The sequence below is a fragment of the Hypanus sabinus genome, chromosome 8, assembly GCF_030144855.1.
Source record: "Hypanus sabinus isolate sHypSab1 chromosome 8, sHypSab1.hap1, whole genome shotgun sequence".
Lineage (NCBI taxonomy): Eukaryota > Metazoa > Chordata > Chondrichthyes > Myliobatiformes > Dasyatidae > Hypanus > Hypanus sabinus.
Genome location: NC_082713.1, coordinates 136,387,777 through 136,413,195, shown reverse-complemented (window position 1 = coordinate 136,413,195; position 25,419 = coordinate 136,387,777). Strand labels below are relative to the sequence as shown.

At 41.6% G+C, this 25,419-nt stretch overlaps 1 protein-coding gene across 3 annotated transcripts in view; it reads right to left on the bottom strand.

Moving 5' to 3' along the window:
- aass (aminoadipate-semialdehyde synthase) overlaps positions 1 to 24,805 on the bottom strand; it is a 90,428-nt gene extending 65,623 nt beyond the window's left edge. The window contains exons 1-8 of one of the 3 annotated variants that reach the window (XM_059977942.1): positions 24,331 to 24,805; positions 23,811 to 24,017; positions 14,269 to 14,508; positions 8,546 to 8,722; positions 6,458 to 6,542; positions 6,299 to 6,366; positions 4,758 to 4,904; positions 353 to 431 (exon numbers count right to left, since the gene is read on the bottom strand). In XM_059977942.1, the coding sequence (XP_059833925.1) occupies positions 353 to 431; positions 4,758 to 4,904; positions 6,299 to 6,366; positions 6,458 to 6,542; positions 8,546 to 8,722; positions 14,269 to 14,490 (778 nt within the window). In that variant the 5' untranslated portion in view covers positions 14,491 to 14,508; positions 23,811 to 24,017; positions 24,331 to 24,805. Of the gene's footprint in view, positions 1 to 352; positions 432 to 4,757; positions 4,905 to 6,298; positions 6,367 to 6,457; positions 6,543 to 8,545; positions 8,723 to 14,268; positions 14,509 to 23,810; positions 24,018 to 24,052; positions 24,218 to 24,330 lie in introns of those variants that run through there. The other 2 variants (XM_059977940.1, XM_059977943.1) reach the window with 2 other exon arrangements.
- Between the last annotated feature and the right edge of the window lie 614 nt (positions 24,806 to 25,419).

Genomic DNA, 25,419 nt, shown 5'->3' with positions numbered 1-25,419 from the left:
CTAAGCTGAGGATACTTTCTAACCAGTAAAACTGCGGACACTATACCTCATATGTGCAGCTTGCAGCGTACGATGATGACAATCATATCCTTTTGAACTTTGACCTTTTCCTTTCCACTGGCCTCTTAGATGAAGGGACAATGATCACTTCCCCAATTTTTTTTAATAGCACAATATATCCTCAGTACTTTAAGCAACCACGGACAGTGATATATAGTCAAATACAGCCCATTATTCTTTCCTTCTAAATAGATGGGAGCTTTGACTACTTTAGAATGTACCCAAAGCCCTAGAGCATGTTTGCCGCAGATCTGCAAAACATTAAAGCACTGAAGTCATAATCATTGTCTACCTCCAGAACTGAAAACGTCTCGCAGCTCATGTGGCTCAACAAATTCACAGGGGAGTTCATTAAATATTTCTTGCGCTCCCTGTAAAGGTAAAAACAGTTATTAATGCAAAGTGTGCTTCATGGTGTTCTTTTCCATCCAACCACTTACAGTATATCCACACAAATTTTATGTCTACATTAACACAAGGGAGTGCTGCAGTGTTACACCAGGTAGTCCTTCTATTCCAACCTCAGGTACCAGTGTGAAGTTTGAGCCTTCTCCCTACGATCACTTGGGTTTCCAATCTGTTCTTCGGTTTACTCTTTCATTCCTGAACGTGCCAACTAGAAGGTTAACTGCTACGGTACATTAGCCCCAGTGTAGGTGGGTGAGAAGAGGATCAGCTTGGAGTCAAATAGAGTGTGAGAGAGATCAGATTACAGGGAAATAGGAATACGATTGATTGGAATGCTCTGGGAGTTCAACAACATTGTCCATAACATACGTACAAAAATAAAATGAGCACATTTAATATTAACACAAGTCAGCACCAAGGTTATATGAAACGAGAAAGTGTAAAAATGGATTCATAAAATGAGCATTGAAGATGCACACAGAAAAAAGAACATCACAAACTCAAATAAAAATATTCAACAATATTTCAGCTGTTTCCATAATAGCAATGGTTTAAACCCATTTATAATTTAACACCTTCTGATTCTTGAGTAAAATAAAAAGGGCAATAAGTAGATGCAAGAAACTAGTTGAAAAGCCACTCTTGGGACTTCTGCTCTCGTGTTAACCTCTAACCTTTCCAAAATAAAGATGATTGCAACTGGTACCAGTAATTCATATCAAGTATTTTTGCATTAAGTTGACACTAAGTTCTAACAGTCTAGGAATTGCTATTCCAAAACAGAAATAGGGAAGTAGAAGAAAAGTTGGGTGTTTTAAAAGAAAATTCATTGAACAGTTGATATTTCTGGATAAAAATGAAACCCATTCATAGATCTGTTTCTCTCGCTACAACTGCTGTGATCCCAATCACAGTGAGTAAATAGACAGTCAAACTGATTGGGTTTTCTACGTTCTGAATTAATGATTGATAGACAATATATCAGAACTGTTATCTGACAAAACCCAGATCTACTTGCAATGACTATGGAGCCTGCAACTTCATTTGAACAGAATGGATATACTGTACAAACTTGTGAGCAGTTTCATAAGGACACATGACTAATGAGGAGAAAGGCCACAGAAAAAGTAGTTCCTCTTCTACCATCCCGGTAATCACATGATTTAATGAGGCTCAGCTGTTGCGTAATCATAGCAACCAAATTCTGTCTGTCCATGACTGATCCAGGCATGATTAGCGGCGGCACAGGTCATGCCATGTCTCCAATTACTTAAACTAAAAATATTATTTCCTGAAAGAAATCAACTTTCCTCTCAATGAATCTACATTGCTCACTTCCAGGGACTTGCACTGTTACTCACTGAAATCTAGTTTCAAAAATCCTTCCCAATTGTTCCCCTCTCCAACTATCTGAGAGCAGATAGAAAAACTCAACAAGGGTGTGATATGCAGCACCCAGAGGAATGTCAAGTATTCCATTGAAAAGATACTATGCTGTCTAGATAGAATTGTTGGAAACCACAAAACAAAGAGGCAGAGTTAAGGATATTAATATCATCGACACCAAGTCAATCTCACGTGAGACCATAACTGATAAAAGTTTTACAGCCCTGGTCTGTCCCATTGTAAACATCCTACTGTGAGCTATCTAAAAGCAAATATGAGTGTTTGGGACTGATTATCTTGTGGAAAAATACTATCTGATACTGTAGATTTCAAATCTCAGATAAGGCTCTGGTAATTTAAGAACTGAATGATTAAAATAGATGTCGGATGGCACCATCAGCAATTTGAAGTTAAAGACACACATCAGATAAGAATTAAGGATGTGTAAATGTAATACATAACTAAGCAATTTTTGGAAGAAGGTATGTTAAGGAATATACGAAGTTGGAGAAATCTCTGGACCACATGCTAGTCAGGGCAAGAATAGGATGATGGTACAGATGAATAAATGGCTGAGGAACAGGGGCAAAGGGCAATGTTTTAGGTTCTTTGTAACTGTAATCTTACAAGAGGGATAGGTTGCACTTAAACCGCAGGGGAACCAACATCCTGGCCAGGGTCTTTGCTAGAGCTACTTGGGAGGATTTAAGATAGTTTAGCATGGGGATAGGAACCAGTGCACCAGGTCAGAAAGTGGAGGGATGGAGAAGATATCAGGGCCAGTAAAAACAGGCAGGAACAAAGTAATACAAATGATAGGACAGATAGTTTGAAGCATGTGTATTTTAATGCTAGGAGTATTATGGGTAAAGGTGATGAACTTAAGAGCATGGATCGGTACATGGAACTATGATGTTGTATATAGAACATAGAAATCTACAGCACTACCCTTCGGCCCACAAGTGCTGTGCCATGTTACCTACTCGAGAATCTTCCCAGAATTACCCTGCCGCATAGCCCTCTATTTTTCTAAGCTCCATATATCTAAGAGTTTCTTGAAGACCCTGTTGTATCCGCCTCCACCACCGTCGCCCAGCAGTGCATTCCACACACCCACCACTCTCTGCATGAAAAACATACCCCTGACATCCCCTCAGTACCTACTTCCAAGCACCTTTAAACAATGCCCTCTGGTGTTAGCTATTTCAGCCCTGGGGAAAAAGTCTCTGGCTAGCCACATGATCCCTCTCATCATCTTATTCACCGCTTTCAGGTCACCTCTCATCCTCAATCTCTCCACTGCCCTGATATAAAGGAACCTTTTGAGTGCAAGAGGTTTAGATGGAGCAGAGTTTATTAGGTGCTCCAAGAGGGGTTCTTAAATCAACATATAGATCGTTTTAACAAGAGTATGTGCTGTACTGGAACCTGGTGTTAAGTAATTGGCCTGGCCACGTGACTGACTGTTCAGTGGTTGACCAGTTAGGAAACAGTGACTGCAGCTCCTTAAGTGCTAAGATAGCCATAGATAAGGATAAATACAGACTTTGAAGGAGAATATTAAGTTGGAACAAGGCAAATTACGAGAGCATTAGGCACGAAATAGGGAGAGTTGAATGAGAAAAGCTGTTTTTGAGCAAGTCCACATCTGATATATGGAGGGTGTTTAAAGACCATCTGACAGGTATGCTCCAGTCAGATGGAAGGACAAGGATGCCAAGGTAAGAGAACCTTGGATGTTGACAGAGGTGATGAATTTAGTCAAGAAGAAAAAGGAAAGGATGTAAAGCTTAGGAAGCTAGAATCAAACAGAGCTAGAAAAGAACTCAAGGCATCAATTAGGAGAGCCAGGAGGGGCAATAAAAAGTCCTTGGCAAGTAAAATTAAAGAGAATCCCAACAGATGTTACATAATCATAGCAACCAATCTCCATCTGTCCATGCCTGACCCAGGCATGTGCTGCCTGGGGTAGTGGTAGAGGCAGAAACAAATGGAGCCTTTTAAGAGATGTTTAGACAGACACATGAAGGTGAGGAAAATGAGAGGATATGGACATCGTGTAGGTAGAAGAGATTAGTTTAGTTAGCCATGTGATTAATTGGGCCTTTTTCCTGTGCTGAACTGTTCTATGTTCTAAATTGATGTTCATGCCATCGGGTTGGAAAGCCATTATCTGGTTCCTTTTCAATGGTTTAAAAGTGAATTACTAGTACTCTCACTGAAATAGTGGTGAGGAATTTAAATAAAGTAAGCTCAGCTTTTATGCTCAGTCATTTTCTGATGGGAACCTGGTGACTTACATGGAAGGAATCTCTGGAATGTTGCCACACCCCCTGAGACAGTGTGGTAACAGGTCCTTTGACCCACCAAGTCCATGTTGACAATCAAGCATCCATTCAAGCTTTCCTTCATTTACTCCACACACCCACCAACTCCTGCAAATTTCTACCACTCACCGACACATCAGGAGAAGTTTAGAGCAGCTAATTAACCAATCGACTCGCACTTCTTTCGAATGTGGAAGCACAGCAGAGCAACTCCAGGAAGCCTATGCAGTTTAAGTAAACATGCAAACACTAAAGAAAAAAAAGCCCTCAACTCCGAATGGAGTCATTGGGACGCCGTTGTGACGGCGTTTTTTTTAAGCAAGCTTTCTTATTTTTACGAGGCCGAGTTGCTAGCTCGACGCTCAATGCAGCACAGATGGAAAGTGTGCAAGGGATTCGAACTCCGGAGGCTTCTTTCCGAAGTCCGGCGCTGATGCCACTACGCCACCAACTGGCAATACTGGAGAGATGTCACCATATTGAACCCACACTACAAGCTACCCCAATGTGTTAGCCCATTCTGGTAATATATTAGAAGCATTGCCCTTGAACATGAAAAGAATGCATGCAACCTACCTTGGAGACATTACCAGTGCCTGTGAACACAAACGTCAGAGGTCCAATGGACTTCGGCATTAATCCCAGTGCGATCTCGTAACCGCAGTCCCGCACAGCTTGCACTGCCTGGGCACTGTTCCGGTAATTGTGGGCCATGCCAATGTGCTGTAAAACAGAAGAGTGCTCTGATGCCACCTCCTAACATAGCAATTCCAGGTTTATAGCTACTGGCTCTGTGACCCCAAGTGAACAATAGAATTGCACAGCAGTGATGTAGGCTGTTATTACCTACCTTGTCAACACCGACTATGATGCCCATCTCCACCAATCCCATTTGCCTGCAATAGCCCTGTATCCCTCTACTCTTTTCCTATCTACCACTTAGAGCCCGAGAGCGAGAGAGACCAACCTTCAATCCCATCCCATGTACCAGTGAAAATAAACCCAACCGATCAAATCACTCCTTATAGCTGGAATTTTTGTGAGTTTGACAAATGCTGAACACTGTGAGAGGTATTGAGTAGTTTCTAGCATTTGGAACTAGCTTTAGACATGTTCTGTAGCAAATCCAGAGGCCTTTTGAGATGGTGCCAAAATGCAGATCTCAGCAGATTACATTTTCTTTGCATGTTTCAGCATACCATCATGCCTAGCTGTTTGATCCTGGCCTGAAGAGCCAAGTTCATTTTGGTGATCGGCACAATTTCACCCAATGACTGCCACCTTCACACCTGGCCCTCAGCTTCATAACCAGGAAAGTTCGATCAGCAGCAGTACCCGTTTCTTTCAGTGAGGTCAGTGACCTTGAGAAGTGGAGTGCTGGGTGCATGGAATGCTCTGCCCAGGGTTTTAAGGGTAGCAGGCACATTAGGGACATTCAAGAAACTTTTGGATAGGCACATGGATGATTTATATTAGGTTGATCTCAGAGTAGGTCAAGAGGTTGGCACAACTTTGTGGGCTGAAGGGCCTGTAGTGTGCTATTATGTTCTACGTTCTAAAGGCATGCACAGTTAAGTGCCTGATTTACCTGTACTTCAATGCCTTCAATCTGTTAGCTTTTCTAAAAAAAATAACACTTACTCATTTTTAAAACTTTTTTTTAAATTTGAGACTTAGAGCATGGTAACATGACCTTCTGGCCCAACAAGCCCACACTGCCCAATTGCACCCATGTGACCAATTAACCTATTAACCAGTAGGTCTTTGAACGTGGGAGAAAACAGGGACACCTGGGGAAAACCCACACAATCACAGGGAGAACGTACCAACTCTTTACAGACAGCAGCAGGAATTAAACCCGGGACATTTTCACTGTAATAGCATTATGCTAATTATCATGGCACTCCCATCATTGCATAATTTAAATCTATTTCAACAGATGTTAAACGTCGCTTGACAGAACTCCTGTGTCCTTCTTGGAATTAAGGTCTCAGGATCTAACCCTCACGCCTTAACAAACAAGTTAGTTTGTATCGCTACATGCTTGGCTGCGACAGCTGAAAAGCCAAACCAACAGACCCAGAAAGACAAGGCCAAGAAGAACGAAAGATTCTTACCATGAAGGGAGTGTGGTGGCCTAACGCAAGGAATCGCACTCCCAAACCATGTAAAATGTTGATCATTCCTGTCAACAACAGCAGGAAAACACACTTAGAAAATACTGTTTGTCTCGCATTGTTTTTGCTTCAAGTGAAGGTTACAGATCAAGGACATACCTGCTACCCCGGCCCACTGACCAAACGCCACAACTCTGGTTCCTTTACTGTCAACCATTTTCTCATAATCAATAAGGCGAATTTCCTGAAAATTAACATAAGTGAATTTTAGAAAAAAATGTAGTTATAATACTGCAAGTTAATATTTTTGTACATGTTCCTGTCCTACTATTTGTACAGGGTTGCAAATATACTTGGAACCCAGTTAGATTTTCCACTGAATTTAGTAATTGTAAATATATGCATCAAATGGACAATGGCACATTTTTGCAATCACTCAGGAAGGAAATAAATCAATTTACTGACAATATTTGAGGAAATACAGGAAGTAAAACACAACAGCTGTAGCAACATATGGAAAATCTTACACTTTGCACTTGCAACCTATCTCAAATTCATGTCCCCACCCAGCCTTGCCTAAAAAGTTCTCAAGTCATACATTTCTGTTATAGTACCTAACACTCAAATATGACTAAAATAAAGAAGTTTATGCTACTGTTAACCAATCATGAAAATTTATTTTAAAAAAACAGATTTTATTCAGTTGTTAGTTTTATTTAATCAAATCACGTTTAAGGTAGGTAGGTTTTATTAATAAGTAAAACAAGACAGTTTTAATGTTCCATGACAATAACTAACATATTTCAGCCTTTACTATCTTTTAGTAGTAACAGGTAGAAACAGTGTGTGGAATCTTCCATTGTGGACTAAGGCCAGAAACTAGATACAGGTTTGCCTCAACTTACAAATAATTGATTTACAAATGTTTGTAATTATGTAAGTGGTACAAGTGGTACATTCAGTCCTTGTAACCTGAAAATTTCCTCTCCACAGACCTTCATACTTAAGGCAGCTCTAGGCGCCATCATATTTTTTTGAATGAACAAATCACTCTCTGTACACATGAGGTTGATAAATCAATCATTACCTGTACAAGTAGAGTGAACAGCATATAGACCAGAGCCAAGTGTTTCCTGCTGTGGCTCAATAGAGAGTTTATAGAGCTGTGACTTGTCATTTCAAAATCAGATCACCAATAATATTTTCTTTGAAGTACATGGATATCTTTGTGTGCTTATTAAGGATTGTTAATTCATATAGAGCATTACAGGGCATATTTATGTTTATTTTGGGTTGTACAGATGAAAGAGCCTTCAAGGGATCAACATTTCTTTGTGGATCCCTTATGGATAATGTGTGATGTACAAATCAATTTTATTCTGTAACAATTAATTTCTACTCTACATATAATGGAATGTACAGAGCCAAAATACCCATTATGCATTTCATTCAGCCTTTTCAATGAATGAAATTACGGTTAAGAAAATGTTTTCTGGGAATACACTGTGAATCGAGGAATGGCTGCACTAACAAGTACAAGGGAAGTTGATTCCATTGTTTGAGATGTCTGAATTTAATACTCTTGGCTCCCATCTCTGGGAAGTACATTGAAGTGTAGCTCTCATTATACCGATGCACTCAATCTTCCTACTCTCCTCCACCAAAAATCTCCATTAATACTGACTGCAAAAGGATTATGTGCAACTTTGATTCAATCCAGTATCTAATGTGGTCAAATCAAAGTCCCATTGAAAGAGAATGCAGTAAGCAAACACTGGAAGAAGTATCAATTATTGGTGCTTTTAGAGACAGTGAAATGTCCCCAGAAGCTGAAATACAAATATACTATTTGAATAATTCACACAGAGTTTCAAGACAAATTTCACATCTCTGTGACTCAATAACGTAAATCCCCAGAATGATCATCAGGCTTTTGGGAGGCAACAGAGCAATATACATAAAAGGCAAGGAAATGGGAGGAGAGCTTCTAATATTTTATAATGAGATGCTCCATAAATCTGTAAGACAAATTGACCCTTTTGCATTCTGAAGTGCTTGTTCAAATTCACCACTGTTAGCACCAAGAAAGGAAGAAAACATTGAACTAATGGCCCTCTGTGGTTAAAAGATATTTCCTTCCCTCTTTTGTTCACTTAGTGCACTTTTATTAGCATTCCCCCACCAAGGACACACTCAAGCTCAAGACGAAAATGTCATTAACATGAAAAATAAAACTTTTTACTGTACCTTTTCAACGATGGCATCAAGAAGGGGCATGTTTGCCTCTTGGGCTTTAATTGTGTGTGAAAAGAAAGCATAGGTTTTCCTGGGTATCAGCTTTTCCACTGGAGGTCTCTTCACTCCAATAATTATTGTAGCCTCAGAGATGTCTTCCTGGATAATAGCCCCTGCTTGCTGATAATGCTGAAAACAATACAAATATATTTTTTCTTAGGTATATTGACATGCAATGATTACTTGACATAAGAACATTTTGTGCAATATCAGTAAATCATTCCAATCTTCACAATTTGTGCTTATCATTTGCTCTCAATCAGGAACAAGAAGCTATTAAGCTCTGCAAAAGATCTATCAAGGCAGGGCCTAAAGATCTACATCTTGTTTTGTGGGAATTTTGAACACTATAGTAGTTTCTTGAGCACTGACCGATTCCTGCATAATATAATAAGGTTCAACGCAAGTTTGACAAAGAGTAGCTCATCTTATCTCATCACTGCAGTCTCCAAACTCACTTCAGAATTAAACAATTTCATGTGACTCACCCCCATCAAAACTGACCACAACCTGCTAAGGAAATATCAGTGCCCGGGAACAGAAAAGATTACAGAAGGTGGTGGATACAACCTAGTCCATCATAGGCAAAGCCCTCTCCACCGTTGAGTAAACTACATGGAGTACTTCCACAAGAAGGCAGCATCCTCCATCAAAGACCTCCAACGTTCAGGGCCATGGTCTCTTGTCACTACTACCATTGCGGAGGAGGTGCAAAAGCCTTAAATTCCACACTGCCAGGTTCAGGAAGTTATTACCCTACAATCATCATGGCATGGATAACTTCACTCATCACAGCTCTGAACACATTCTACAAGTATAACTGCAAACACAAAATGCTGGAGGAACTCAGCAGGCCAGGCAGCATCTATGGAAAAGAATAGAAACATAGAAAATAGGTGCAGGAGTAGGCCATTCGGCCCTTCGAGCCTGCACCGCCATTCAGTATGATCATGGCTGATCATCCAACTCAGAACCCTGTACCTGCTTTCTCTCCATACCCTCGATCCCTTTAGCCACAAGGGCTATATCTAACTTCCTCTTAAATATAGCCAATGAACCAGCCTCAACTGTTTCCTGTGGCAGATCACCACTCTCTGTGTGAAGAAGTTTCTCCTCATCTCGGTCCTAAAAGGCTTCCCCTTTATCCTTAAACTGTGACCCCTCATTCTGAACTTCCCCAACATCAGAAACAATCTTCTAGCCTGTCCAATCCCTTTAGAATTGTACACATTTCAATAAGATCCCCCCTCAATCTTCTAAATTCTAGTAAACAGTTAAAGTTTTTTTGTAAGACCGTTCTTTGGGATTGGAGAAAAAAAGAGATGGGAAAATCACAGTGATAAGGTGGGGGCGGGGGAGAGGAGGTACAAATACAAGGTAGTAGGTGATAGGTCAAACCAGGGGTGGGAGGGGAGGGGTGAAGAAAAGCGCTGGGAGATTGAATGGTTAAAGAGATAAAGGACTGAGAAAGGGGAGTCTGATAGGAGAGGATAGCAGGCCATGGAAGAAAGGGAAAGGGGAGGAGCACCAGAGGGAGATGTTGGGCGGGCAAGGAGATAAGGTGAGAGCAGGAAATAGGAATGGGAATTGTTGGGGCAGGGTGGGGGGAGAACCAGTGTTGGAAGTTCGAGAAGTCAATGCTCATGCCATCAGGGTGGAGGCTAACCAGACGGAATATAAAGTGCTGTTCCTCCAACCTAAGCATGGCTTCATTGTGGCAGTAGAGGGGGCCATGAACTGACTTGCCAAAATGGGAATGGGAAGTGGAATTAAAATGAGCAGCCACTAGGAGATCCCACTTTTTCTGGCAGATGAAGCCTAGGTACTCGGCGAAGAGTTTTCCCAATCTACGTCGGATCTCACCGATATACAGGAGACCACACTAGGAACACCAGATATAGAGGCTGTCCCTAACAGACTCTACAAGTTTAGACTCACTTTTAAAGGACTCGTTACAACTCATGATCTCAGTATTATTTTTTTATTTACGCAATTGCGTCATCATTTGTCTGGTTGTTTGTCAGTCATTGTATATGTACAGCCTATTGTACATGCAACCGTATTTCTTTATTTTCCTGGAAATACCTACAAGAAAGTGAATCCCAAGGTAGTATATGGTAACATCTATGAACTTTGATCATTGTTATGAAGGTACCACAGCTCTGAGGGGCCGAAGGAGCGGAAGCAGCCCCCTCCTTCCGGAGAATCGTAAGAGCACCCGTTGAGGGGGGGGGGGGGTGGTCAGTAGACCCAGTCGGAGAGAAAGAGAGAGATACGTGCCAAGTTGCAGGTACCACCAGCGATACAGAATAAAGACAACAGCGACTATTGTCTCATGGAGACCACATGTAAAGCCCTCGGGCAAGGTGGGCTGGTTGAGAGAGAGATTGAATCATCCCAAACTGATTGACACCTGCGACCCTGTGAGGAAGTATAAAGGAGAGTCTCAGGGGGACAGCCCCTCAGACGCACCAAGAAAACACAAGAGTGTCCCGCAGCAGCGGGAAGCCATTCTGAAGGAAGCCACGTGCGTTAGATTCCAGGATTGGAATTTGTGGCTGGAATCACAGGAAACCGCTTTTAACTAACATCGGGGAGAGGAAACCAACGCTCCCCCGATTTTCACGGAAGATTCATCGAGACTCGGCAAGTTCTTTCTCTTCTCCCCCCCCAATCTCTCTCTCTCGGGCGCCCCACGCCAAAACCCAGCGATTTTCAAAGAGCTGAGGCCAGCAGACTTTCAGAGTGACTTTTATATTTCCAACGGACAATCTATTAACCCCTAGACATCAGCAGAGCTCATTTAAGAATGATGATTATTGATATACCCGCGCTTTAGATTGAGTATTGACAATGTGACTTATCTGAATGTATGTATTAACCCTACCTTTGTGTCCCTTTACGAATAAAACGTTTGAAAATAGTGACAACAGACTTCAACAGACCTCTCTATCTTTGCTGGTAAGTTGTCCAGTTACGGGATATGTAACATAATATTGATCTAAACTGAACATTCCTAGACTGTTCCAAGGTCTCTGTGGTTTGATATTTTAAATTCTGTGTTTTTCCACTCATTTTTTTCCACTTGCACGATTTGTTCTCTCTTTTTCCCACATTGGGAGTTTGATGGTTTCTTTGAACAGGATTCCATGCTCTTTCTTTGTTTCATAGCTGTCTGTGGGAAGATTAATCTCAGGGTGGTATATATTGCATACATACTTTGATGATAAACGTACTTTGAATATTTTACTATGAAATTTGATCAGTCCTGTTGCAGAAAATCCATTTGTAATATTCATTCATTTTCTGTTGTCCTCACTTATTTAAAAATCGTGCTGAGTGCCCCTCTATGATTTCTTCATTAGTTTACTTGTGCTATTTAGATAATGGTGAACTATTATCTGTTTTGTCCGCCTTTGCAAACTCATGCTAAGTGCCTCACTTTATTATAACTGAAACAGTGAATTGTTCTGAACAGTTTGGTTTCCAGCTTTTTACTGCCATGTGGTTTGGACCCAGCGAAACAGCAGTTGTCATTTCAACAGTTCACATGCAATATGGACATCTACATATTACACTTATTACAACTACTTTGTCTGCTTCGAATCCCATCTCCATGGCTGGGAACAATCTGACATACACGAATAAATGAGCACTCCAGTGTTTAAAAATTCAGCCTCATAGGCTCGCCTGCGATCCCAAATAGACAAATCGGTCATCAATATAAAATTGAGGAATATCCTATGATTACAGATCCATGAAGATCCTTCAGCTATGTCTACAAGTGTTTTGACTGTGATACCAAATTTAAAAATTTCTGACAGTGTCGGGTGCTTTCAAGAACTTCAATAAACAAGACATCAATAGCACTAATAGGTACTAATCAATTTATGAACATTATATGGTTTTCAACTTAAATAGCTTTATTCTGTTTATAGCTTTGTTCTCCCACTATTGCTTCTTCATATTCCAAGTACATTATTGTTAGTATGAATAAGAACCTCCACCTGCTTAAGAATAAATACTCAGTCTTTCCCATATATTATCATGGCTATTCATTCTTCAAATTTACCTAGTCTGAGCACTGTTTTGTCAATTTTACCCCACTTTCACTCTAAATCCCCTAGCTGGTGAAGCCAACCTCATTTGTTGGAAAGAGTGCACTTTTCTCATGAAGATGCTTAGACTAATAACGATACAAAGGAAGATCTGTAATGACTGAAACCTATTCATAGTTTATATTTTCAATTTTGCCCCAGAGTACAAATTGATTCGGAATACCAACCCTACTGACCAACTGGTTATTATCTTAACTGAGAGACCAACTTGCTTTGCACATCAGCAGACCGTCAGACTGGAGTATTCACTCGCTGATCACCAAGCTAGCATCGTTCTGACCATTACTAGCCAAAGCCACCAGGAATGAGAAATCTTCTAGCCTTTGTATCAGCAGGTAACCATATTTTCTACTTATCTAGCCTAGTGAGTCATGGTGGGAAGGATAGCCTCAGGAAGGAAAAGGGGTCAGTCTCGACCTCATCAGAAAGGATCTGATTTCTTCTGAAATATCACCAGATAATGTAAATAAATTACTTGATAAGGAATTCTATGTATTAAAACCATTTATATAGATTATAAAACATTTTGATGCGATTATGAAATGTGCTTGGTAGAACTAATGAAGGAATTTTTATTCCCCTATTTCTTACGAATGAAGTGAATTCTGTTGTTATGCATTGCCTCTCCAATTGGGAGGTGTACATTTAACAGTATGCATAACGAATAGACTTAGGACCACCTATAAGCACCAACAAAACCACCACAGTGTAGGCATTGTCAAGAGTTCAAGAGGATCACTAATCATCCACTGCAAATTACAGTCCTGACTCTCATTTTGGAGACTGAACAATGAGCTCTCAGGTGGAGGATGAGTTGGACTTTCTGAACCACTAACATACTTTGGAAAATAAAGTGGTATTATCATGCTAAAGAAGATATCTTTGGGCTCAAAGTAGGCTCTGGAAGTGCTCCAATTAACATCAACATGGAAATTCCTCACATTCTTCACACAAAAAGGCAGCACTGATCAAAGGGCTTGTCAAAGCCAAAGGGAAATTGGAAGAAGAGCACCTCCAGAAAGACTGAAACAATGCGAGAGAAATTGTTGGAGCAGCATGGTGACATAGCAGTTAGTGTAACACTGTAACCATGCCAAAGACTTGGGTTCTATTCACACAGCTGTCTGGAACAAGTTTGTACATTTTCCCTGTACGGGTTTCCTCCTACATTCTAAAGATGTAGAGGTTTTGGTTGATTGGTCACATGGATGGTATTGGGAGGTGCAGGCTCATTGAGCCAGAAGGATTTATTACCGTGCTTTATCTCCAAATAAGTAACAACTCACTTATCCCAGTGGTTTTTTGGCAAAATCTGCACAATCATCAAGACACAACTTAATCCCAAATCAAAAATACGATTACTGATTCACACTGGTAGTGCAAGAAGCACAAGTGCACATAAGCCAAAAATCCTTAGAAAGCTATTCTGAGGGGAAATTAGAATCAATACTGCTCAAGTATAAATTCTAAGCACATACTTAAAAACATAATAATAGATAAACACTGAACTAAGCTCAGGCAGAGTCTCTGTCTGCCTAATGGTAAGTTCAGAATCACCTTTTCATGGATAGCTCTTCTGTTGGATGGCTGGACCAGGACCTTGTACCCTGCAGAGGTCAGCTCCTTGATATGTCTCGGAGCCAAGGGCGCTCGTCTCTCCCAGGCATTTATGTCCTCCCTCCGCAATGCCAAGACTGCTTTGTGATGTTGGTATCGGGGATGGCCATACCGCAGGCACAAACTCAGTGCTCGGCTCCTTTGCTTCAGCAACCAATACATCTTCAAACCTGTTTACAACTACAGCAGAAAACAGACCAGACTTATTTTTGGAAAGATTCAGGAAAAGCAATAAAAATACAGCAGTAGCAATGTATGATTCACGTGTCAAATCATCATGAGCAAAAGGAAAAAACACACCTTAATAACAGATTAATCCAATTGATTCTGTAATTATGATGTCTCCACATACCTTCCACCAATGTGTTGTAAATATGAGTATCCTCATAAAGACCCAATGAAACTGTGGTATTCTAGCACCCATGGGATTTTCATGGAGCCAGATTGGGAGAACTTATTCTTATTTATTGTATATCCAAACACAGTTATACCACCCTCCTTTTACAGCTTACAAAATGATTATAATAAATCTTCCTATAAACCTGGCAAGTTGAAAAGGAGTAGAAAATATGCAAACACTCCTGGTCCCAGCTATGCCCACAAGCTTCTTCACATTCTTGATCCAACGTACTCGACCTATCCTTGTTACAGCTATACATCCCTCCAATGGTCTGGATGCCAGCCCTGACAGCACTTAAATCCCGGTTTCTGGCTGTGCACCCCACGTGCATTCTGGACACCCCCCGCCCAAACTCACCTTCTGGACTAATGAGTGAGATAACAGACTATCAAGATTTCTGAACAACTGGATGTTGGTCAATGACTCAAGAGGTGATCAAGTTAAATATTAGGCTGGACCACCAGGTTCAGGCACAGTTATTACCTTACAACCACCAGGCTCCTGAAATGCCATGGATAACTTCACTCACCACGACTCTGAAATGATTCCACAAGCTACAGACTGATTTTCAAACTCATGCTCTTGGTCATATTTTGTTTTTATTTGCACAATTGGTCTTCTTCTGCACATTGGCTGTTTGTCAATCTTTATGGGCACTTTTTTCATAAATTCTATTGTATATTTTCCTGTAAATGCCTCCAAGCAAATGGATCTCAACGTAGTACATGGTAATATAGACGTACATATTTTACTAGTAAATTTTCTCTAACTTTAGAGACTATATGCTGAGTGGCCTTTTCCTGCACTTTATGATCCTATGATATCAATTTTTCACCAAATCTATAAATCCTTAATTAAGATGGCATGCTTTATTGGTTAGATCACGCAATCACTTCACGCAGTGAGCCCCACACCTCGCAGACTTCCCTGCCCCTGCAACTAGGAGATCCGACCTCCCAATTCTATCCCGAATTGGATACAGCACCAAATACTGGGGCAACTGGATTGAGCTGAAGGGCAGGTTGTGCTTCAACTTTAGCATTCAGCAACTTTTACTTAAATGAAAGTCAAAGAAGTATTTTATTTTTATGAACTATATGTATTCAGAAAAAACTAATCATCTAGATACATTTCAGCTATTCTTCCATTTTCATTTACTCAGAGCAGAACAAGCTCCTGAAGACCATCAGCGCAATCTGGGGCAGGACATTAGTTTTCACCACCTGCAGCCAATGCTCCACCTCGTGAGACATCTAAAGTGGTGACGCCTCCAGGATACTGGGAACTATGCAGGCACACAAGCTGATTGTGACTATGGATACCCACAAGAAGTTTATGTAACAACCACTGCAGTCTAATACAGCATGGTCCATTACTGATTAAGGACTTGACAGGATGTGACCTGATTAATCAGATCCTCTTTAACTTGTAAGAAAAGAAACTTCACATCTCATAGTATTCTGCTTTTATACTGTTGTCCTGTGTCTTTTGCAGCATGCGCTGCACAACAGACCAGAAAGAAAACTGCAATTACGATTCCTGCATATTTTTACTAACTGATTCCTGGGATGGTAGGTCTGACGAATGAGAATACACACTCTTGCTCTTATTTCTTTGTTTCTATGTAGATAAGTCACCAATTTTAGGTACCAATTGGCAGAATTTCAATCATATACCACCTCTATGATTTTTAGACAATTTTTAATAAAAATATCAAAATTTATTTTAAAAACTACTGGATTATTTTTCCAAAAGACCTAGGAGATGTATATTCTTCAACCAGCATTGTGCTATGGCTTTTTTTTTCCACATACATTCCCCACTCTCCCTATCTCCTCTCTCTGCTCAGCATATTTGCATTCTCACTTTTCCAGTTCTTACAAATGATCCTGACGCAGTCCCTCTCCTCACTGATGCTCCTGCAATACACAGAACAATTAACATTACCTGCTTTTGTTATCGGTGAAAGATTCAATGCCTTTTACCTCACAACTACTTAGAAGGAAGCAAATTCCGTTGAGATCTGATGCAAGACCTTCCATTGGAAGTGCTAACTGGTTGCTCTTTTCAATAAGCTTGGCACAACACTATGGGCCAAAGGGGCTTTCCCTGTATTGTTCTGTGTTCCAGGATTCACAGATGTTGCTTAACCAGCTAAGTTCTTCCAGGATCCTTCTTTGTTTCAAATTCTTTATAGGATCGTTTGCTGTGCACAAATTGGCAATCATATTTCCCACACTCCATCAGAACTGTGAACCAATGATGGGTAACATCAATGCTCTATCTCTCTTAATACAATTAACTGACATCCTTTGGGTTTTCCCCAGCAACTTCCATCTCCATTTCGGACTTCCAGCATCTATTCCCACTCCAAATCCACTCAGACACACTCACCATCTCAACAGCTTCCATGCAAGCATACTGTAGAGTGCTTTATCACCTCCCTTTGAACACTGTTCTCTCCCCTCCACTGCCCCTCTCCCCAACATCTCGTGAAGGAAACATTCCCTCCAGGTGAAGCAGCAATTCACTTTTATCTCTCCTAGAGGGCTGTATTCAAGTCAAGCCAAGTCAAATTTATTGTCACTTAACCGTATACAAGTGTCCTGTCAAATGAGGCAATGTTTCCCCGGATGAGGCCGCTGTCAGAGCTGGTCATGGATATTGCATCCTAGCTGTCAAGCCACACAAGCCTGGGCAACATGGAGGGCAAGCTGTTACCCATGTAGCAGGCTCCCCCTTACCACACGTCTGATGAACGCAAAGAAACAGCACAGACTGATACAGTTTGATACCAGAAGCATCGCAGGAATTGCCAGTCAACATTGAACTCAATGTAGAACTGCCTTCGCGACTCCAGCTCTAGATTTTTCCCTTGGAGTTTACTCCCAAAGCTTTCCTCATGATTGGGTATAGCCACAAGGCAACGAAGGTTTGAGATCAGTTTTCCTTCTCCTAGATGAGCTGCCAACCACAGCTGATGAGCCCCATCTGCCCGAAGTGACACATGGCACACAAAACACACAAAAATTTAGGAAAGCAAGAATTAAGTCTACAAATCAATATGCAAAAATAAGCAAAGTATATAATTTAAATCTTGCAGGGTACAAAACAAATTATCTAGCGACATGGAATGCAATGCAGCAAGGAGTTCAGAAACCTAATGGAAGAAGCTGTTTCCTATCCTGACCATCCTTTGTCTTTATGCTTCGGAGTCTCCTGCCTATTGGTAGAAAGCCAAAGAGGATGCTGTATAAATGGGTGGGACCCCAATAATACTAAGGGCCCTGCATACACGGCACCCCTGATAAATGTCCCCATTGGATGGTAGGGAGACCCCTTTGAATCTCTTGGCCATCATCACAGTTCTTTGTTGGAACTTAAGGTCTGATGCTCAGCTGCTCCCATACCAGATGGAGATGCAACTTGTCAGGATGTTCTCAATGGAGCTCCTGTTAAATTCAGATAAGATGGTGGTGGGGTGGGGTGGGGCAGGGATAGAGCCTTGCTTCCCTCAACCTGCTCAGGAAGTGGAGGCACTACTGTACTTTCTTATTTAGGGAAGTGAAATTGAGGGACCAGGTAAGGTCATCCATGATGTGAACTCCCAGGAACTCGGTGCATTTAACTGTCCCTACAGAGGAGCCACGTATGCTCAGAGGGGGGTGGTTCATCTGCACGTTCCTACCGTCCACAACATTTCCTTGGTCTTCTCCACACTCAGACTTAGATTGTTGTTCTCACACCTGTCCACCAATCGCTTCACTTCCTCTCTGTAGTCTGACTTATTATCGTTGTTGATAAGTCGAACTACTGTCATGTCATCTGCAAACTGGATGATAAGAGTTTGAGCTGAATCCTGCAACAGTCACGTGTCAGCAGTGTGAACAGCAGCGGGCTACGCACACAACCTTAGGGAGCGCCAGTGCTCAGCACAATGGGACTAGAGACATTTCTGCCTACACGGACTGATTGTGGCATTTCTGTTAAGAAATCCAGGATCTAGTTACAAAGGGACCCAGCGAGGATAGTTTCCCCACCAGTTTCTGGACTATGATGACGTTAAATGCCAAACTGAAACCAATAAACAGCAGCCTGTCATATGAGAACCCTTTCTCCAAGTGGGGCAGAACAGAGTGGAGGGCAGAGGATATGACATCACGAGTAGATTCGTTTGAGTGATAAGTGAACTGGAAAGGGTCTGATGTCACCAGCAGTAAGGCTTTAATGCACTCCATGACCAACCACTCAAAGCATTTCATAATGGTTGATGTTAATGCCACTGGACGACAGTCATTTAAGCAGGTTACCATCACCTCCTTTGGCACTGGACTAATGGTTGCCGCCTTGAAAACAGAGAGATGTTGAACATATCAATCAGCTGGGCTCCGGTCTGTCGGAAATTGACCTGGTATATTATTGGGCCCCACAGCTTTGCGTGGGTTGGCCCTGACTAGGGTCTTCTTCATGTGGTGCACTCTCTTCTAATGTTAGAGAAAGCAACTCAGAGTGAGTGATCATTTTGAAAAACATCACAAACAAGAGAAAATGTATAGATGCTGGAAATCCAAGCAACACACATTCAAAATGCTGGACTCATGACCCATCCTGATGAAGGGTCTCGGCCCGAAACGTCAACTGTACTCTTTTCCATAGATGTTGTCTGGTCTGCTGAGTTCCTCCATTCTTTATATACCAGGGTGACTGTGAGCATTGAGTTGCCTCCACATCCGCATCCCAATCCCGCTCTAACCTCTCTGTTCCTGGTTTATTCCAATGACAGACAATCCAATTTCAAGGTACAGAATCTAATCGTCCAACTAGGAACATTACAGCCATCAGGACTTACCAAACAATTTTATCACTTCCAACATTAACCCTTTACAGTCGGTAAGATGTTGGCCCCTCTTTCTGGAAAAATTCTAGTATTTTCAGGTACTAAGCAACTGCAATGTAATGCTTCTCCACTTTGAAAATCAGAGTTCCAGTTCTTCATCTCCCTTTCTCCACCACCACCCCCAAACTCTTATTGATGCTTCCATTCAACTCCTTCTATTTACTCTTGCTGTAGGCACATCATCTGCAGTTAACAAACCTTCACTACCCTCTCATCAACACCGTGTGGAGAAAGCAAAGAGAATATAGGTGATAAGTCTAAGGCGTAAAACAAATAATATCTGTTTTCTCAACCTCGCCCATTTTATTTGCAACTTAAAACATGACTTCTAACTTTTTCCAGTTCTGATGAATGATTATCAACCTCAAACTGCAACTCTCCCTCAATCTCTCCACTTGCACTGCCTGACTCAAGAATCGGGTTTAATATTACCTGTGTATGTCATGAAATGTGTTAACTTACAGGCAGCTATACAATGCAATACATGATAGTAAATGGGTAAATGGGTAAATCAATTACCGTATATTAAATAGTTCAATTAAAAATGGTGCAAAATCAGAAATAATAGAAGTGAGGTGGTATTCATGGGTTCAATGCTCATTCAGAAATTGGATGGCAGAGGGGAAGATGCTGTTCCTGAATTGCTGAGCGTGTGCCTTCAGGTTTTTGTACCTCCTTCCTGATGGCAGCAATGTAAAGACGGCATGTCCTGGGTGATTTCTGAGGCACTGCTCCTTGAAGCTATCTTGGATACAATGATAGCTTCAATCTACTCATTGGATACAATGAGTAGCCAAGAGAGAGCTGACTAATTTTACAACTTTCTGCAGCTTCTTTCAATCCAGTGCATTGCCTCCCCCCATACCAGACAGTGATACAGCCTGTCAGAATCTCTCCACAGTACATCTGTAGAAGTTTGAGTGTTTTAGTTGACAAACTAAATCTCCTCAAACTCCTAATGAAATATAGCCACTGTCTTGCCTTCTTGACTGCTGAGTATTTTAGTGGGTTTTTTTATTTTTATATCTGCTGTATTTGATTTGGCAGCTCAAAAGTGACAGTTGTGAGAGCGTCAACCCCAGTTAATGTCCTTACTGCGTTAGAAATTTCTCACTTTTAACAACGTTTTTCAAGAGCAGCATTGATGAAACATTGCACAGTCAGAGCTCCAGCCTTTGTATCAAACAGCAACCTTAGGCACCATTTTCACTCACGGGGGAAATACAAGATCTCATAACAGATCTTCACTGGTTTTTCTTTCAGACAATACCACTAACACAAAATTATTCCATTATCCATTTCAGTGCATCTTATTAGATCTTGCTGTGCACAATTTGTCAGCTACACAGTTAAAAGACGAAACACTTAAATAGCTTAGAGATAATTCAGAAAAACATATGCTTCTCCCTTACTTGTCAACATGCCGCCCCAGATAACAAGCAGGGTCCATTTTTATAGACAAACATAAATTGATTTTATCCACAAGTCAGAAAATACACACAAATCACTCACTATGGTAACTACAACACCAACGTATTACAACGAAAGACTTCAAATTAGCACAGACTGATAAGAAAAACAATTACTAAAAGTACAGAGCGGAAACTAGCTCCTGTAGATAGTAGGAACAAATGTACTGTAAGTACACACAAGTTTTGAATTTAAGAATACTGTAAGAGCCCGTGCATTTGTAAGAGTGTCCGTAGGTTGGGCGCTCTTAAACCAAGGTTGGCCTAAATCTGTCTTTTTCTTTTATTGTGTCTGCCCGTAGTAATTTCTAAGATCTTTATGATTAAGATTAGCTTTGTCATATTGAAACATCAAAATGTACAGTTAAATGCATTGTTTTCGCATCAACGACCAACACGGTCTGAGGATGTGCTGGGGGCAGCCCACAAGCGTCCCCATACCTCTAGCACCAATATAGCAGGCGGACAACTGTCCTACCCTTTGGAATGTGGCAGAAAACGAGCTCACCCAGAGGAATCCCAGACGGTCACAGGGAGTATGTACAAACTAATGCAGACAGCAGCAGGGATAGAACCCAATCGCTAATCACTGGCACTGTTAAGTGTTGCGCTAACTGTTATGTCACCGTTCAGCCGCCTAGGCAGCTGTGCTGTAAAATATTTTTCTACAGAGATACGGTGCACCACTTTAATTTTAGGCAAAATATATGCCTACAGCACAGTGTACTGCCAAAAGGCTTTACCTAAATCAAATTTACTACTGTCATTGTAACAGAACTCTATTGACATGAATGATACTCCTCAATCTAACTTGCCTGCACACATTCCACCTGTTGATACAGTATACTTGTTTAAGGTTTACTCATAACATAGAAGCCAATTTTCAGATTGCAATAAGACTCATGCATTAAGCAGATAAGGCATCTGTCTCACCAACATGAAAGGTCCCATTGAAAATGCTGGCAGGTGGACTGACAGCATGCATGGAGTGGATGTTTTCAGGCCAGTAAAGTTCAGTGTAAGCCTGTCCTCACTAAGGAGAGGGGCAATGGTGTCCAAGAGATATGAAGATCGGGCCACGTTGTCTCAGTATCTCTTGTTCATTCACCAAGACTGAAAAGCCAGGAGATCTCACGCCAGTTCTCATTAGGGGTGTCAGTGATGGAGTGAGTTAGCAGGCTCAGGTTCTCTGGGCATTAACATCTCAGATGACCTCTCTTGGGCCCAGCACTAGATTCAATCACGAAGAAAGTATTCCAACAGCTCACTTTCTTAAAAGCATAAGGAAGTTTGACATCTCTCCAAATACTCTAATGAAGTTCTACAGATGCACTTTTGGTAGTATCCTGACTGATTACACCTTGGCCTTCTACTGCAATTCTAACACATGAGAATGCAAGATACTACAGAGAGTTGTGGACACAGCTTCCTCACTACTGACAGAAAAACAGACTCAATGTGGGAAGAATGGATTAGATTGATCTTGGAGTATGCTAAAAGGTCAGCACAACATTTTGGGCCAAAGGGCCTGACCTGTTTTATTTTCTACAGGCGGCACCATCTCAATAAGAGGGCATCTACTATCAAGGACCCCCAAAAGAATCACATTCATTGGCACTGATAAATTCTGTGAAAATTGTTTTGTGGCAGCAGTACAAGACAAATAAGTTACAAAAATAAATGAATAGAATGAAAATCAATCAATGAGGCAATATTCATGGCCATTCAAAAATCTGATGGGAATCAGAAATTAGAGGGTAAGACACTAAATCATAGCACGTGGGTCCTTAGGCTCCTGTGCCTCTTCCCTGATGGCAGTAACACAATGACAGCATGTCCCAGATGGTGAGGGCATCTAATGACTTCCAGGTAATGCATTCTTCTCGCTGTTACTGCGGGTCAGTAAGTACAGAAACCATAAATTTAACATCACCAGGTGCATGCACAACTGCTTTCCTACAGCAATTAGGCTCTTGAACAGACCAGCAGCAGGACCCCAGTCCTACCTCAGCAATGATACATTATGTACCACCCCTTGCCCTACCATGGACTTGTCTTGGTTTTGCTTTGCACTACTTAGTCTTGTCTTGCAGTTTTGTTTTCAACGTCTTGTCTCATTTTTGAGTAACCTGTTGTGTTATCTGAAAATCCGTGATGCCACTGTCAGTTTTTCATTGTATCTGTACCTCACCATAGTTGTGCACATAACTATTACCTCAACTTGGGATATTGGATGGATGCATCTCAATTTCGACTGAAACGGCAGGACCAAAACGGCACCTCATTTACTAAAGGATGCACATTGGGCAAAGCAGCATTTCGAACTGGCATTCTCTGTCCATGTAGCTCACCTCAACATTGAAATATCGTGGCGACGAGAAAAGAGCAATAGATCGTAAATTTCGGAGACACAAGTGAGGCTACAGACGCTGGAAATGTGGACACACACACCATCCAAGGTAAACGAAGAGTCAGATGTTGTCTGACCATCGAGTTCCTCCAGCATTTTGTGTGTGTTGATGAAGGTACTAAAATTCTGCTCTTACACAAAAAAGAAGGTTCACGGGAACATTATCAAAGTTGAAACGGGATCACCAAAGAAGGAAATCGGGGGAAATAACCAGACGGGAATTAAAAGCAAGCATTTACGGATTGTGACTACAGGAAATGTGGAGCACGTGGAGGCAGAAGAGACTTAAATTTAATTTGGCATTACTTTCAGTACAGACATCGCGGCCGAAGGGTTAGTTCCACCGCTGGAATTCCTTTAGGACAGTTCCTTTCATATTTTCTATGAAACGTCTCATGTCATACTTCAAATAGTGAAAACTTCTCACGTCCCTATATTCGCCTATCAGGTTGTAAACGCATAGAGGACATCCTACACGTGCAGAGATGAAAGGTATCGCTTTTCCCGACGTGACTGAAAAAGATATACAGAAAAAAATGTTCATTCACCGATTCCCGCGGTTACTAGTTGTATAAATTCCAAATATAGTAGCTCTGACGCTAAGTGCAGCTTTAAAGTTATCTGACGAGGCGATCAGCGCCATCGCCACTTCCCATCCATTTCTCTACCATCCCGGACGGAGTTGAGATTTCAGATGAATCGGGCCCGGCTACTACTAGCGAAGCGGGTAGACCCGCAGGCTTCTGCAGAAGTGCGTCACATGGAAGCAGAACAAGGAGAGGGCATGAACTTGGTAACGCTGGAAGCGCCCATGGCGCACACTCACCTCGCCGCTGAGCAGATCTGCAGGAGAAACCGCGGCGTCGGCCAAGCAAGGGGTTGCGAGTTCGGGGCTATTATCGGGTCCTGTGAAACTGACACCGCTACCATACCCAATTGCGCGTCAGAGCAAGCACTGCCTCCTCAGCGGCAGCACCGGCTCACAGAGCCGTGCTCAGTCCCAGGAGCCGGGATCGTCCACGGCCAATTGCAAAACAGAGTATTTGTATGTCCACATTAGCTTTTCCCATTGCTACTTTAATTGTGTCGAGGAAGCTCGAAACCGCTCGCCATAAACTGAACTACAGTCTGTTTTCCGCCGGTTTAAATTTTATAAATCCAGATGTCTGGCATGTGCACTCGAAAACACGGCGGAAAGACAGTCCGTTGGTTGCAGAGTCTGTGCCGGTGTTTATGTTTTGCACAGGCTGTAAATCCCTCTCCAATTTGTTCGATCAGTGCTCTGTATTGCTTTCACCCTCTTGAGTCGGTACAGATTCTCCTGGAATCTGTTATCTTTGACCTAGATGGTAGAAATTCCAGCCCCACCACTCGGGTTCAGACAACTGAACTGGAGTGAGAAGTACCCCGTAATTGGCTAACACAAAGACGTTTTTGGACTGGAAGTAACCCGACGGGAGAAAAGTAAATGGTCCAAAGATACTGAACAGACAGAATTCGCCAGCAGCTCCCCAAAAATCATGGGGAATGTAGGAAGTCCAATTACCTTCCCAAGACTGAACGTGTACAAATTCTTCAGCAACTCAAGTCTCAGCCCAAAATGTTGGACTTCTATTCCTCTCCATAGATGCTGCCTGACCTGTTGAGTTCCCCTGGCATTTTGTGTTGCTACGGATTTCTAGCACCTATAGAATCTTTTGTGTTTTAGTTAGGGATTAATTAATGCAGTCAATGCTGTTTCCAGCCAAACCAGCCTGAGATACCAGAAGGGAGAAGAGATCAGAATCAAGTTTATTATCACTGACATAATAAGCCCTGTGTTTTGTTGTTTGTATTAGCAGCACAGTGCAAGGCATAAACTTTAGTTTCATTGTAATCATTGTGTGCCATGTCATATGACCTGGGTGATCGTGGT